General features: G+C 40.8%; 1 protein-coding gene across 3 annotated transcripts in view; it reads right to left on the bottom strand.

Moving 5' to 3' along the window:
* Positions 1 to 15724, bottom strand: part of LOC139410773 (prostaglandin-endoperoxide synthase 1) — a 62304-nt gene that overhangs the window by 29832 nt on the left and 16748 nt on the right. For all 3 annotated transcript variants that reach the window (XM_071156262.1, XM_071156261.1, XM_071156260.1), the window contains 4 exons: positions 11258 to 11374; positions 7766 to 7906; positions 5185 to 5328; positions 4891 to 5072 (listed from right to left, as the gene is read on the bottom strand). In XM_071156262.1, the coding sequence (XP_071012363.1) occupies positions 4891 to 5072; positions 5185 to 5328; positions 7766 to 7784 (345 nt within the window). In that variant the 5' untranslated portion in view covers positions 7785 to 7906; positions 11258 to 11374. The remainder of the gene's footprint in view (positions 1 to 4890; positions 5073 to 5184; positions 5329 to 7765; positions 7907 to 11257; positions 11375 to 15724) is intronic.

Here is a 15724-nt window from a genome sequence, read left to right as displayed (position 1 = left end):
TTAAAGGCAAAAATATCATAACCCCAAGACATGCAAACCTCTCACCATTACAGTAACAGGGAAGGTTAGCATTTTTTGGGGGGTGGGGTAAAATATTTGTGTGACTAACTTTCTCACTCTTCATTATTGATGATTTTTTCAGGATTATCCGTAATCATGGTAGCATCCACATTAATGTAGAAGTGTTTAGAAACGTATTATATTCTTATTTACAATAAAAGCGACAAAAAAATGACAATACATTATTTGTCATTCATTTCTTTTGGGCACAAAATAATCTGAAACAACCAAAACAAATACAAATGCATCCAACAAGTTTGTAGATTCACATGCTTGATGTAATCATTGTGTGCAAGGAATATGGGATGAAATACTACACTTTTGACTGCTTTAATACATATAAATGAATTTATATTTGGTCAGGTCATTTATATTTATAACCTGTGGTAAAATGTGTAAGGAGCAGTACTCTCGTGAATAAAGGCTGCTGTTTGACTTTAAGACTGGGCTCTGTCCATTTTTATAGTAATAAGGGTCATACATCTCCTTATGAATTGACAGAGTGTTTAATTTTAATTGGGTGTTAAAACAGAGGAATTTAATTCCTACAACAACTATGTACATAAAGTGCTGTAATTTCAAAACAGTTCATCTATTATGGATGGAAATACCCTCAAATTAAAGCTGACAGTCTGCAATTTAACCCCATAGTCATTGTATCATTTCAAATCCAAAGTGCTGGAGTACAGAGCCAAAACAAAACAAATGTCACCATCCCAACACTTTAGGGCACTCACTGTCTTATGTAGCTTATACAGAAGGCAAGACAGGAATTCAGGCCAGACAGAGAGGAGAATTCCACCAAAGCAGTGCAAAATGTCCTGTCAGGAAATATTGTTTCTCTCCCTCCCTAGCCTAAACCTATATTCTTTTGGTAACACTTTACTTGACACCCAGTGTCATAACCATGTCATAACAGCTGACATGTCATAAACTGTTATATGGTCATAACAATGTCATGACATATATGTAGACATTTTATGGTTATTTATTTTCAGACATGCACCTACCCCAATGCTCTGTTGCTGATGACTGAAATGAATGCAGAAACTGATTTCAGGAGCAGGACAAGACACCCTCTTTTCAACTGATGACTGATTAAAAGGGCATGTAAGTGATAGGCCTATCTGAATTATGGGGGTCATATTGCTTGACAGTGTATATTTTGTGTCCACGTAAAAGGGACACAGGATGGTCATAATCCTTAATGACAGTGTCATAAAGTACATTTTCTACAAATTATTTAAAATGATGAAAAAAACATGACTGTAAAGAATTAATTAAGGATTTAAAAAGACAAAACATTCAAACAGGAAACTTATTGGCAGGAAAACACAAATGTTAATAAAATGTGGGTTGACACTTCGGTAGACGTCATAAATCAGCCATGAAATAACACAACATACGGTGCATTCACAAAGTATTCACACCCCTTCTCTTTTTCCACTGTTAGGTTACAGCTTTATTCTAAAAGGGATTTAAATGTTTTTCCACTCAATATCCCATAATTGCAAAGCGAACACAGGTTTAGAAATTCTTGCACATTTAAAAAAAATAATAATAATATTATATACATAAGTATTCAGAACCTTTGCTATAAGACTAAATTGAGCTGAGGTGCATCCTGTTTCCATTGATCATCCTTGAGATGTTTCTACTACTTGATTGGAGTCCACCTGTGGTAAATTCAATTAACTGGACATGAGGTGACCAAGAATTCGATGGTCAAGCTGACAGTCCTCTAGAGTTCCTCTGTGGAGATGGGAGAACCTTCCAGAAGGACAACAAACTGTGCAGCACTCCACCAATCAGGCCTTTATGGTAGATTGGCCATAGAGAAGCCATTCCTCAGTAAAAGGCACATGGCAGCCCGTTTGGAGTTTGCCATGTGCCTATGGTGAAGCATGGATGACAGCATCATGCTGTGTGGATGTTTTTAAGCAGCAGGGACTGGGAGACAAGTCAGGATCGAGGGAAAGATGAACGGAGCAAAGTACAGAGAGAGATCCTTGATGAAAACCTGCTCCAGAGCGCTCAGGACCTCAGACTGGGGCGACGATTCACTTTCCAAATGGACAGCGACCCTAAGCACGCAGCCAATACAACACAGGAGTGGCTTCGGGATAAGTCACTGAATGTCCTTGAGTGGCCAGAGTTGAACCAGATCGAACATCTCTGGAAAGACCTGAAAATAGCTGAGCAGCGACATTCAAATCAAACTTTATTTGTCACATGCACCGAATACAACAAGTGTAGACCTTACCGTGAAATGCTTACTTACAAGCCCTTAACAATGTAAATAGTCCGGTGGCCATTTGATTAATCATTCAGCAGTTTTATGACTTGGGAGTGGAAGCTGCTAAGGAGACTTTGGTCTTAGACTTGGCTCTCCGGTACTGCTTGCCATGCGATAGCATAGAAAGTCTATGACTTGGGTGACTGGAGGCTCTGACAATTTTGTTGGGTTTTCATCTGACACCGCCTATTATATAGGTCCTGGATGGCAGGAAGCTTGGTCCCAGTGATGTACTGGGCCGTATGCACTACCCTCTGTTGCACCTTATGGTCAGATGCCGAGCAGTTGCCATACCAGGAGGTGATGCAACTGTCAGGATGCTCTCAATGGTGCAGCTGTAGAACCATTTGAGGATCTGGGGACCCATGTAAAATATTTTCAGTCTCCTGAGGGGGAAAAGGTTTTGTTGTGCCCTCTTCATGACTGTCTTGGTGTGTTTGGACCATGATAGTTCGTTGGTGATGTGGACACCAAGAAACTTGAAGCTCTCGACCCACTCCACTACAGCCCCGTCGATGTTAATGGAGGCCTGTTTGGCCCGCCTTTTCCTGTAGTCCACAATCAGCTCCTTTGTCTTGCTCACAGTGAAGGAGAGGTTGTTGTCCTGGCACCACACTGCCAGTTCTCTTACCTCCTCCCCATAGCCTGTCTCATCGTTGTCGATGGTCAAGCCTACCACTGTTGTGTTGTGTTGGTGTTGGAGTCGTGTTTGGCCACGCAGTCGTGGGTGAACAGGGAGTACGGGAAGGGACTAAGTACACACCCCTGAGAGGCCCCAGTGTTGTGGATCAGCGTGGCAGACATTTTGTTGCTTACCCTTACCACCTGGGGGCGGCCTGTCAGGAAGTCCAGGATCCAGTTGCAGAGGGAGGTGTTTAGTCCCAGGGTCCTTAGCTTAGTGATGAGGTTCGTGGGAACTATGGTGTTGAACACTGAGCTGTAGTCAATGAACAGCATTCTCACATAGTTGTTCCCTTTTGTCCAGGTGGGAAAGGGCATTGTGGAGTGCGATTGAGATTGCATTATCTGTGGATTTGTTGGGGCGGTAATCGAATTGGTGTGGGTCTAGGGTATCCGGGAGGATGCTGTTGATGTGAGCCATGACCAGCGTTTCAAAGCACTTCATGGCTACTGACGTGAGTGCTACGGGGCGGTAATCATTTAGGCAGGTTACCTTCGCTTCCTTGGGCACAGGGACTATGGTGGTCTGCTTGAAACATGTACGTATTACAGACTCGGTCAGGGAGAGGTTGAAAATGTCAGTGAAGACACTTGCCAGTTGGTACACGTATGCTTTGAATACACATCCTGGTAATCCCCATTCAACATGACAGAGCTTGAGTGGAACTGCTGAAAAGAACGGGAGAAACTCCCCAAATACATTTATGCCAAGCTTGTAGCGTCATACGCAAGACGACGAGGCCGAATCGCTTCCAAAGGTGCTTCAACAAAGTACTGAGTAATGGGTCTGAATACTTATGTAAATGTAATATTTTCAGGTTTTATTGCAATATAAATTTGGAAAAATTTCAAAAAACTTATTGCTTTGTCATTATCAGGTATTGTGTAGTGACATATACATATATATATATATATAAAAAGCATTTTAGAATAAGGCTGTAACGTAACAAAATGTGGAAAAAGTCAAAGGGCCTAAATACTTTCCAAATGCAGTGTATGTCACAGGTGTAAATATGGGTCATAACAGTGTTATCACATTATGACCATGTCATAATGTGTTAGGACACTGGGTGTCAAGTGTTAGGTAGTTTCTGTTATAAAAATAAAGCTAACTATCCTGTGTCTAGCAGTTTTTAAACGTTTCATTGTTTTATGCATGGCTTTTTCCTAATCAAACAATCCATCTCAAAAAGTACGTTAGCCAGGGGACTAATAATGAGAGAGAACAATCAATATCAATAGAAAAATTGAATGATAAGCTTAAACTGTATTAAACTTAAGAAAGAAATGAACCATAAAGGCAGAGAAAAGCCTTGCATGCGAGGTTGAAAACCAAACTGCTTCTATCCAGCCCATGGTGTACTGTAGGTTTATAACCCAGCTCATTATGGTAAGATGGCCCGTTCCTCAGACAGTCACTGCTCCATAATGTGCTCGCAACAGACACAGACAAACCTGTTTTGCTTCTCCACCAGAAAGGAATAAAAGATGTGCCATTGCGTGCACATGCCAGGCTTTCAACATTATCTTTTGCCATGATTCATTCAGTTGCATTTGATTTTGCGCTATAGCTCAACTGTCGTTTTAGCTGATATTTTTGGGGATATTTTTTATATACTGTATCACAATGTTTTATGGGTACTTATAATCAAGATGGGACAAAAAGTTTAACGTCGCTAAACACTAGTTGGAATAGATTTGTTTTGCGCCAAGGGTTTGAGTTGTCTGCCCCCGCTAAAACCTAAATACATTACCCCCTCTAAATATAGAATATAATGCAATAATGATGTAATAGAATAATATACTGTACAGTACAGGGAGTACATATACAGTAGCGGTAGTAACATTCTCACCCCATGCCCCAACGCCCTGGTGAAGCCCAGGCCCATGCTGTTTTGAGTCTTGAAGAACTGATGGGTGAAGTGCTGAGCGAAGAAAGCAAACATCAGGTTGGTTCCCTGTGGATCCGGCCTGAACTTCCTCCTCAGCAGAAACTTCTCCACCACCAGCTTTGGGTCTGGGAGGACAGACTTTCCTGGAGAAAAGTATGTATGTTAGCTATGCATGTTGCCATTGGGAAGATTTATTTTCGTAAGTAGTCTTCAGTAGTCATTATTTTCTGATAGGAACTTTGGATGCCCTCTCACCTTTGGCACCCATAGGGGTGGGGCAGCCTTCAGGCACAGGGGGTAGGATACGGGTGTAATAGGAGACATTGGAGTAGGATTCCCAGCTGAGGTATCCATACTTTGAGTTGAAGGTAGGAGGACTGGGAATAAGGTTTGCTCTGACTTTGGCAGAGAGAACACAGAATAGTTTGACACATTGATCATTAAAGGCCTGAAGTTTCACTGAAAAAGCAATAATGGTTGGAGGAAATGCAACCCACAGGATGGAAATGCATGCGTACGTGCGTGCATCACACATTTTAGATGAAGAGATGTCACTTCTCTCATACGTTACAGGAAACGATCTGTAATGTCAGAAAATACCTGACTTCCAAACAACCCTGATGATAATCATCTTTAAAACTGCAACTTTCAACTCAGTCAAGCCCTGCACTATAACATGCCTTGGATCTCATCCCTCTCTCATCTTTTTAAGTGGGAGAACTTGCACAATTGGTGGCAGACTAAATCATTTTTTGCCCCACTGTATATTAGTTACATCAGACGTGTTGCTTGACTTTGCAAAGCCACAAGCAAACATTTGAGGGAAGAAAGTATCAATATGATGCAACTGAAAACAATTAACATTATAGTACAAAATATCAAGAAACAAACCGTGTTGTTCATCTGCAAAGCAAAATAAACCAATATTTCTTAGACACACAAGTCAGTCAGGTTATAGCACATGACAATCAGCTATACATCTTGAAACTACTATGGCTGTGGAAAAATACACGGACCAGATCCTGTAATAAAACTGAAAAACCGTGAGGAAATCCAGCTACCAGCCAGAGGGGGAATAGAATCCTGTGAGGAATGCAGCTGCCAGACAGAGAGAGGGGCTGAGGGGAAGCCAGGGAGTCCAGTAAACAAGCTCACGTCGACAAACACACTTAGCTCAGACGCCATGCCATGAAAGATTAGACCTTAGCAATTCTTATGACACATGGGGCTTGCTATAGCAGAAGAACATGACATGGTTGTTAACAGGGTTGACACAGATGTGTTGGGGTTTAGTGGAGGCACAAGGTTGATACAGTACATACTGATGAGATGAACACCATGGGTTTTATTGTTAAGGCTTAACACAGTAGCCTTTTAGTATAATGGAAGTACAGAAGTGACCCATGCGCCGTCCCGCCATTCCCTTCCATTTCAGTCATTTAGCAAACGCTATTATGCAGAGAGAATTACAAGCAATCAGTGCTTTAAAATAAAGTAGGTAAAACAACCACATCAAACCTAGACAATACCAGTATTGCAATACTCGTTAGTATGGCAGAAAGGAAACAAAACACAAAGCAGATTTAACTTTAGGAAAACAGCCCTAATGTTGGAAACAAACATGTTGTCATCCAGAGTCACATTTATTTCCCAAGCTAAAGAACACAATATTTGACATATAGCTATTTTTTAAAAGGACCAAAAACTTTGGTCTGCTTTAGGCTTTCATTTTTGCCATGGAAAATATATTGCGAAACTGGTATCGTCCCGGACCTAATCACTACCCTCTCTCACCTTACCACCCTAACACACCACAGATTGGTGGCACACTAGTGTCTCTTCCCAGTCATGGGGTTAGAAAGAGGGGAGACAGAGGTGAGGAAGTCTCCATTCCAATCTCCATGGAAGGAAGTGATGTGTAGAGTGAATCAGCTGGAGGACCATGGAGCACAGGCCTGGGAGAGAGACTGAATAAATAAGGTCAGGATGTCAGGCCAGGGTACGCTGCTCCACCCAACTACCAGTTAGCACGCACACAAACACAGACAGGAGGAAATTGGTGGAGAGAGTGTGGGCCAGCATAAAAACACTGGACCATGCCAGCTTAAAAACAACCTAGCTGTACAAATGAATGATAGTATGGTTAGTAGAAAGCGTTGAAGGATGCAAATATACATAAAAATATATATATTGGACAACTCAAATAAAAAAGTCCATAATGATCACAGCTGCTGCTGCTATTTCGACTTTAAGGCAGTGTTAATCTGCAGATGAGTACTGAACTCAGTGACCCCCTTCTTCCTCTTTTCTTAAGGCAACAGCCCGGGCTTCTGAGATGACTTACAATACCTCACCATGCCCCTCTCTTAGATGTTAAACCTTGTAAATACACCTAAAACTGTATGCAGCTGTAGCGAGTTAGAGGGGAGAGCTCAGAGTGTGGTGATGAAACCATGGGCCAATATGTGTTATGCAAATATTTACATGCTGGGAACATAACAAAAGGAACCAAGAGGCAAATTAACACAAGTTGTAAGCAAACTGTCCAATTAATCTGTCGTAGTCGGTGTACATTGGTAGGGAAGAGAAACTCCTCTTAGTGCAGTAACATAAGAGTAGATATATGAATATATGGCTCTGGAGAGCGTTAAAGCATTTTCAACAACATAATTGATCCATGCATGCATTTCCATCATCATAACTTGTTCCCCCTGGTTACAAAGCACTGTACATTGTACGGCATTAAGTTAGCCATTCCACCCCTTATACATAGCACCCACATGGCAACCATTTTGTGCCAGAATGCTCACCACGGCTGCATTGAATGGTGACTCACCTGTGAGGACCACCCTCATGAGCCAGTCCCGTAGGAAGGTCCTGTTGATGAGGCTCCACAGCCAGTGGAAGTGTGTAAGGATGTAGTGGACCACATCAGGGCTCGGCTTCAGCTTCAGGTAGACCCTTGTCCAGAACTCAGCTACACACAGAGATAAGACACAGCAGGGATAAAAAAAGATAAGGCACAAAGCTTTGATAAAGCAGGTGTTGCATACAGTACAGCAGAGTTCCCAAACTGGTGGCTCACAGATTTCAGTAAAATAAATGAGGGGACATAAAAGACTAAAAACAACAGGAAATCAACTCCAAGTGATTTCAATTTTGGAAATATGTTCCCAAGTGTTCCCACACTTGAGAGACACGTGATTGTAAATAAAAGCAAGATTTGAAATAATTATGTTTAGTCAAATGTGTGTTTGGGCTTCTTGTGGTCAATTTGCAGTCTACAAATTATTTGTAATTATGTTGTTCGGCCCCCCGACCATTTACTTAAAAATAAATAGTTGATGATCCCTGCAGTCCAGTGTCACTCTGGGGCCCACCTAGACTGCCAGTCAATGTTTCCCTCGGATTACTTCACAGGCAGGGTGATGAGGGTCCCTAAATAATCATCCAGGGCTTCCAAAGCCAACATTTTCAATTGAGACTAAATCAGGTCAAGCTAAAGGGGAAACCGAGCAAGGCAGATGGCCCACCCTGCCTGAATAATAGTAAGGGAAACACTGCTGCTGCCAACTATAATAGCCAGGATTGAGGCGATAAACCATGGTAGCATTCTAGACTACTGATGAGCACTCCACATAAGGAGACATTTAGCAGAGACAGAATGACGACAAGGAAGAGGATATACAGACCGTTGATGGGATAGAAGAGACTCACTACTGAGTTGATCCAATTTAAAGTCCACTATTTGACTTTGAAAAGCTATATTATCAGAAAACCCCTGAGCAGGACAACACTGGAAATGGCTTAGTTTCCTTTAAATCTAATTTCTATTGGTGTTCAACTCAAACCTGGCCAGTTTATTTTGACTTTGAGCTGTGATAAGGGGATGTTGGTTCATTTCACCTCATTTTGAAAGTCCCCTCTCCACAGACATGCAGTTGACATGTTACTGAAAGTCTGTCCTTTATTGAGTATCTATAGATGGACTATGAAAAAACTTCCACAGCTTAAATTTCCTGAAAGTAGAGTTGTATAGTGCCCAGAACAAACATGCCTGTTAGATATGCTGGGCCAGCCCAGGACAGTGTGTCCTAGTAGGAGGTTAGAGAGGAGGTGAGAAATACAACCATGTAGTGCCATCTGCATCAATCACTACTGACCCATGGCTCCTCCGGTATGAAAATATTTACATATGTCTGGATTTCCAATGCCTTCAGAAAGTATTCACACCTCTTGACTTTTTCCACATTTTGTTGCGTTACAGCCTGAATGTATAATAGATTACATTGAGATGTGTCACTAACCTACACACAAGTACCCATAATGTCAAAGTGGAATTATGTTTTGTTTTTTAAAATATATATTTACAAATGAAAAGCTGAAATGCCGTCTCGAGTCAATAATATTCAACCCCCTTATTATGACAAGCCTAAGTAAGTTCAGGAGTGAAACATGTTCTTAACAAGTCACATAATACGTTGCATGGACTCACTCTGTGCAATAATAGTGTTAAACATGATTTTTGATTGACTGCCTCATCTTTCTACCCCACACATTCAATTATCTGTAAGGTCCATCACTCGAGCAGTGAATTTCAAACACATATTCAACCTCAAATAGACCAGAGAGATTTTTCAATGCCTCGCAAAGAAGGACACCTATTGGTAGATGGGTAAAAAAACAAAAAAACACTGACATTGAATATCCCTTTGAGCATGGTGAAGTTATTAATTACACTTTGGATGATGTATCAATACACCCAGTCATTATAAAGATACAGGCGTCCTTCCTAACTCAGTTGCTGGAGAGGAAGGAACCCGCTCAGGGATTTCACTATGAAGCCAAATGGTGACTTTAAAACAGTTCGAGTTTAATGGCAGTGATAGGAGAAAACTGAGGATGGATCAATAACATTGTAGTTACTCCACAATACTAACCTAATTGAGTGAAAAGGAAGCCTGTAGAGAATACAAATATTCAAAAACATGCATCTTGTTTGCAACAAGGCACTACAGTAATACGACAAATATGTGACAAAATAAACTGTATGTCCTGAATATTAAGTGTTGTATTGGATTTGCCCAAAACATATTAGAGTACCACTCTCCATATTTTCAAGCAGAGTGGTGGCTGCATCATGTTATGGGTATGCATGTAAGTGTGGGGATAAAATACAATTATGGAATGGAGCTAAGCACAGGCAAAATCCTAGACACTGGGAGAGGAATTCGCCTTTCAGCAGGACAACAACCGGAAAAGAATTTGCCTGTCAAGAAGACAGTGAATGTTTCTGGGTGGCCGAGTTAGTTTTGACTTAAATCTGCTTGAAAATCTATGGCAAGACATGAAAATGTTTGTCTAGCAATGATCAACAACCAATTTGACAGAGCTTGAAGAATTTTGAAAATAATCATGGGTAAATATTGTACAATCCAGGTGTGCAAAGCTCTTAGTGACTTACCCAGAGAGTCTCACAGATGTAATCTCTGCCAAAGATGTCTAACATGTATTGACTCGGGTGTGAATACTTATGTGAATTAGATGTCTAAAAACATGTTTTCTGGAGAAGAAAAAAATATTTTATCAATTTTAAATTGAGGCTGTAAAAACAAAATGTGGTCAAGGGGTATGAATACTTTCCGAAGGCACTGTAAATGTTACATTTTTTTGATAAGCAAGGTGTTATACTGGTATGCCAGTTTCATTCAGTTTCATTTCATTCATTTTTAACCCTAGACCGTATATCTGTTACCTTATTTCACAACTGGCAGTATTAAGAGACAACATTGAAAGTCATTTCATTTTGTTTTGGTATTATTCATTATTAAATCATGCACTATGATTCCCAGAAACCTTTCCTACAAGTGTGAATGGTACGCCACAAAACATAACTGAATTCAAAAGACTTAACTATTACTCATCGTGAGGATCATGTCAGTTCCCGTTAGGATGGAAGACGGGGGAATGAAACAAATGAAGTGTTTACAAGCTACTAGATGGATGAGGGACCAGTGGAACTTTAAAACGCGTAGACATTTCTCAAGTAAACTATCAGTGTTAGACTGGACACAAAAACGCCTCCCTGGCTTTGCAAAGCCATACCCCAGCTGTGCAGAACCCCACCACCAAAATCATTCACTTTTAGGCCTAGAAATGTTATTTCCTGGTTATGTAATGCGCTCATCTTTTCTTTTCATTTTACAAGTCCTTCTGCACATCAGGAAAGGATAGCAATATTTTGATAAGCCAGGGAGGAAAATGAAAAATGTAACTTAATCAAAAGAATAATAATCAAAAGAATGTATAAGCAAAACATTTCACTTACGGGTAGTGCAATTCTGTCCATAGAAGCCGGTGCGAGTGCAGTCACATTCATAGCGGTCAGTGTCAAACCTTAAACACACACCCCAGTTTTGACAGGGGTAATAGCAACAGGGATTCACTGCAAATGAGAAAACACACACTTCGATTAAAGTATAGTTTGGGCACTGAGCTTTTCCTGACCATTTGAAATGACCAAGAACGCCAAAGTTTTTCCTAGTAGAGCACATACTTTTTCCTGATCACCATCATAACAACGCACATCTGTGTTGTCAGCCAGGACAATATTCAGATGGTGTCCAATGTCTCTCCAGCTTGGATGCCACACTGAAAAATGTGCTTAAAGCATGAGCAGAACATTGATCTCAGGCTGGAATTTGAAGTGTTGCCCTCCTCCCTGGCGAGGTAGGGAAGATCTATTTAATAATACAGTTATGTGCACATAACTGCAATAAAAGTCAAGTAGAAGGGAGGAGGGCAAAATCAAGTTCCAGCCTGACTTCATTGTTTTGCTCATGCTATAAGCACATTTATGATTGTCATCTGGTGAGGACACTCACCAAAACGACAGCTAAATGAGCATGTCATCTTAGTCAGGGCCAAATCCTAACTCGAGGTGTGAACAACCTAACCTACTATTTTCACACAAATCTTCCATTAGTGCATTAACAGTAAGTTGAATGATTTCCAGTTGAGATTCAGCCTATAATTAATTTACAAGCCAGGAAAGAAGAGTGTTTGGACTACTTAAGAGTCAGACTGAGGTTGGAGAGCTGTGCTAACAGAAATGTCTGCTGCCATGAGGCAAGCACGATGCCAACTCTCACATCCTTGGCCATGCAGTCACTATCATGTTATGGCTTCCTGTCCTTCCCTGCAAGACATACATCCATTGAGATGATCATAAATATAATTTTCACAATGAAGAGTATGTATGAGTGGCAGTAGTTCAGCAGATCCTTCCTCATTAAGCAGTGTTCTTCAGTCATTTAGATAACTGGAGTCTTCTGCTATGAAATGATGGCTTCTTGATAGGCGACAGTCCTATACTGTACTAGTAGTCAACTCATTCAACCAACAGGACAGATATTTGGTTGAATATTTATAGTATGAAATATGTATTAAACACCATAGTGTTCCTAACCCTTTCAAATGTACAATGGAAGTTAAGATTTGTACCGTTAACTGGAAAAAGAATGTATGATACAGCAGAATTTGTTCCCGGCAGATCATCTTATAGCACAGAATTGAAAACAGTCTTCCTCCACCTGCAAATATGCTTTGTGCCATCTGTGTTAACACAAACAAGTAAGTGTGCCAGTCGGTATAAGGCCATTATTACTATAAGTTTAGATTGCTAAGTTAGTCAGCTATCTAAAAATTGTTAGATTACATTCTAATTGAGTGACTTTCAATGACAAATAAGAGAAAATAAAATTCTAAATTGTGTATTTTACTATTCTAACTCTTAACAGTAAGTTGAGACCGACAGTTTATTATAAAATATTGAACTGGGGTGTATTCATTAAGTCCTGCACCAGAATGCAGGACCAAATGGAATAAAATGGGGAGGGACCTACCTGGGGTATATTCATTACGGAAATCGTTTACCATTTATGAACCAAACGGAAGCAAAACGAGAGCTTCTATTGGGCAATATTAGTTAGGTCCCTCCCTATTTAGTTCCATTTGCTTCAGTTTAAGATACTATTTTTTTTCCATTGCTAAATGTTTTACGTTTGGAATAAACAGTTTGTTGCAAAACATTTTGCAACAGACTATTGTCTTTCAAATTAACTCATGGGTAGACGGCTTGCCTAGGGCACATAGCAGTCCTATGAGTGGGGGATATCAGTCAGGGAGGTAAATCACGTCTTGAATGGCAAACTACACTTGCCTGCTGGCGGTAGGAATTTATGGTCTAAATAGTAAGCGGAAAATAGCAAGCGAGAGGAATTATTTTGCCACCTGGGCCCCTGTTCATTAGCTTCATATTCATGCTTTATACTTTGGAAAATGTACATAAAACTGTGCTCTTTATACATTTTGGACATTATTTTTGCTGTTTTCCACACCAGCAGAAATCCACTTTTTCGAGCTGAAAGACAAGAGCTTACCCATGATGTTGCACATCAATGCAAGTCAATATGTCATGGTTTTAGTCAAAGTATGATACACACAGAACAGAAATAAAAACGCAACATGCAACAATTTCAAAGATTTTACTGAGTTACAGTAGATAAGGAAATCAGTCAATTGAAATAAATTCATTAGTGTCTAATCTATGGATTTCACATAACTGGGAAAACAGATATGCATCTGTTGATCACAGATTACTTTTTTTTTTTTAAGTAGGGGTGTGGATCAGAAAACCAGTCAGTATCTGGTGTGACCACCATTTGCCTCATGCAGCACGACATCTAAAGTTGATCAGGCTGTTGATTGTGGCCTGTGGAATGTTGTCCCACTTCTCTTTAATGACTGTGCAAAGTTGCTGGATATTGGCGGGAACTGGAGCACACTGTCGTACATGTCGATCCAGAGCATCCCAAACAGTGGGTGACATGTCTGGTGAGTATGCAAGCCATGGAAGAACTGGGACATTTTTCAGCTTCCAGGAGGTGTACAGATCCTTGCGACATGGGGCTGTGCATTATGCTGAAACATGAGGGAATGGCAGCAGATGAATGGCACGACAATGGGCCTCAGGATCTCGTCACGGTATCTGTGCATTCAAATTGCAACTGTGTTCGTTGTCCGTAGCTTATGCCTGTCCATCATGGGGAACTCTGTTTCCGCACGCCCACAAGACGTCATACACACTTGCTTGCCATCTGCCTGGCACAGTTGAAAATGGGATTCATCCATGAAGAGCACACTTCTCCAGTGTCCATCAACGGTGAGCATTTCCCCACTGAAGTCGGTTACAGTGCCGAATTGCAGAAGGCACTGATGAGGAGGACGAGCATGCAGAAGAACTTCCCCGAGACGGTCTCTGACAATTTGTGCAGAAATTCTTTGGTTGTGCTGTGGAGGTCGTGAAATTGTCAGCCGGTAATTGTCAAGCAAATAACTGCTAGTCTCACGGTAATTAACAAACACTTTTAGCATCTCCTGGCTTCCACGCATAACCTACAAGCCACTGATGTGGACCTTTGGAACATCTACATTTTAAAAAGTCTAGCCTACCCATCACAATAAATGTATTATTTATAGCATATTCTGAGTTTTCCTTATTTTAAGTCGTCATCTGGCTTTGGGCTACACTAGTTCATTTAGAAGGCTTTGAATTCCATGGTGTTATTTTATATTATTTTACAGTATGAAGAAAACAGGGAGTGGCTGGCACGTGGCTATTCTGTGTTGAGCGGTTAACAAAGAAACAGGTCCACCTACAGCGCATTCGGAAAGTATTAGGACCCCTTGACTTCTTCCCCAAAATGTTAGGTTACAGCCTTATTCTAAAACGGATTTTAAAACATCCTAATCTCAGCAATATTAACACAATACCCTATAATGACAAAGCAAACAGGTTTTTAGAAATGTTTGCAAATGTATAAAAAAAATTAAACAGAAATATCACATTTACATAAGTATTCAGACCCTTTACTCAGTACAGTGAATTATAAGTGAAATAATCTGTCTAAACAATTGTTGGAAAAATTACTTGTGTCATGCACAAAGTAGATGTCCTAACCGACTTTCCACAAATTTCTTGTTAATTAACAAACGATCGTTTTGGCATGGTTGAAAAATGAGTTTTAATGACTCCAACTTAAGTGCATGTAAACTTCTGACTTCAACTGTATAGAACCTTTACTTTACTAGGCAAGTCACTTAAGAACAAATTCTTATTTACAATGATGGCCTACCAGGGAACTGCCATGTTCAGAGGCAGAACGGCAGATTTTTTACCTGTCAGCTCAGGGATTTGATCCAGCAACCTTTCGGTCACTGGCCCAATGCTCTAACCACCTGCCACCTTCTTGGATACAAGCTTGGAACACCTATATTTGGGAAGTTTCTCACCTTCTCTGCAGATCCTCTCTAGCTCTGTCAGGTTGGATAGGAAGCAAAGCTGCACAGCTATTTTCAGGTCTCTCCAGAGATGTTCGATCAGGTTCAAGTCCGGACTATGGCTGGGCCACTCAAGGACATTGAGGTTTGTCCCGAAGCCACTCCTGCGTTGTCTTAGCTTTGTGCTTAGGGTCATTGTTCTGTTGGAAGGTGAACATTCAGCCCAGTCTGAGGTCTTGGGTGCTCTGGAGCAGGTTTTCATCAAGGATCTCTGTATTTTGCTCCGTTGATCTTTCCATCAATCCTGACTAGTCTACCAGTTCCTGCCGCTGAAAAACATCCCCACAGCATGATGCTGCCATCATGATGCTTCACCGTAGGGATGGTGCCAGGTTTCCTCCAGATGCGACGCTTGGCATTCAGGCCAAAGTGCTCAATATTGGTTTCACCAGAT

This window comes from Oncorhynchus clarkii, chromosome 6, assembly GCF_045791955.1.
Source record: "Oncorhynchus clarkii lewisi isolate Uvic-CL-2024 chromosome 6, UVic_Ocla_1.0, whole genome shotgun sequence".
Classification (NCBI taxonomy): Eukaryota; Metazoa; Chordata; class Actinopteri; order Salmoniformes; family Salmonidae; genus Oncorhynchus; species Oncorhynchus clarkii.
This window is presented reverse-complemented; position numbering and strand designations above follow the sequence as displayed.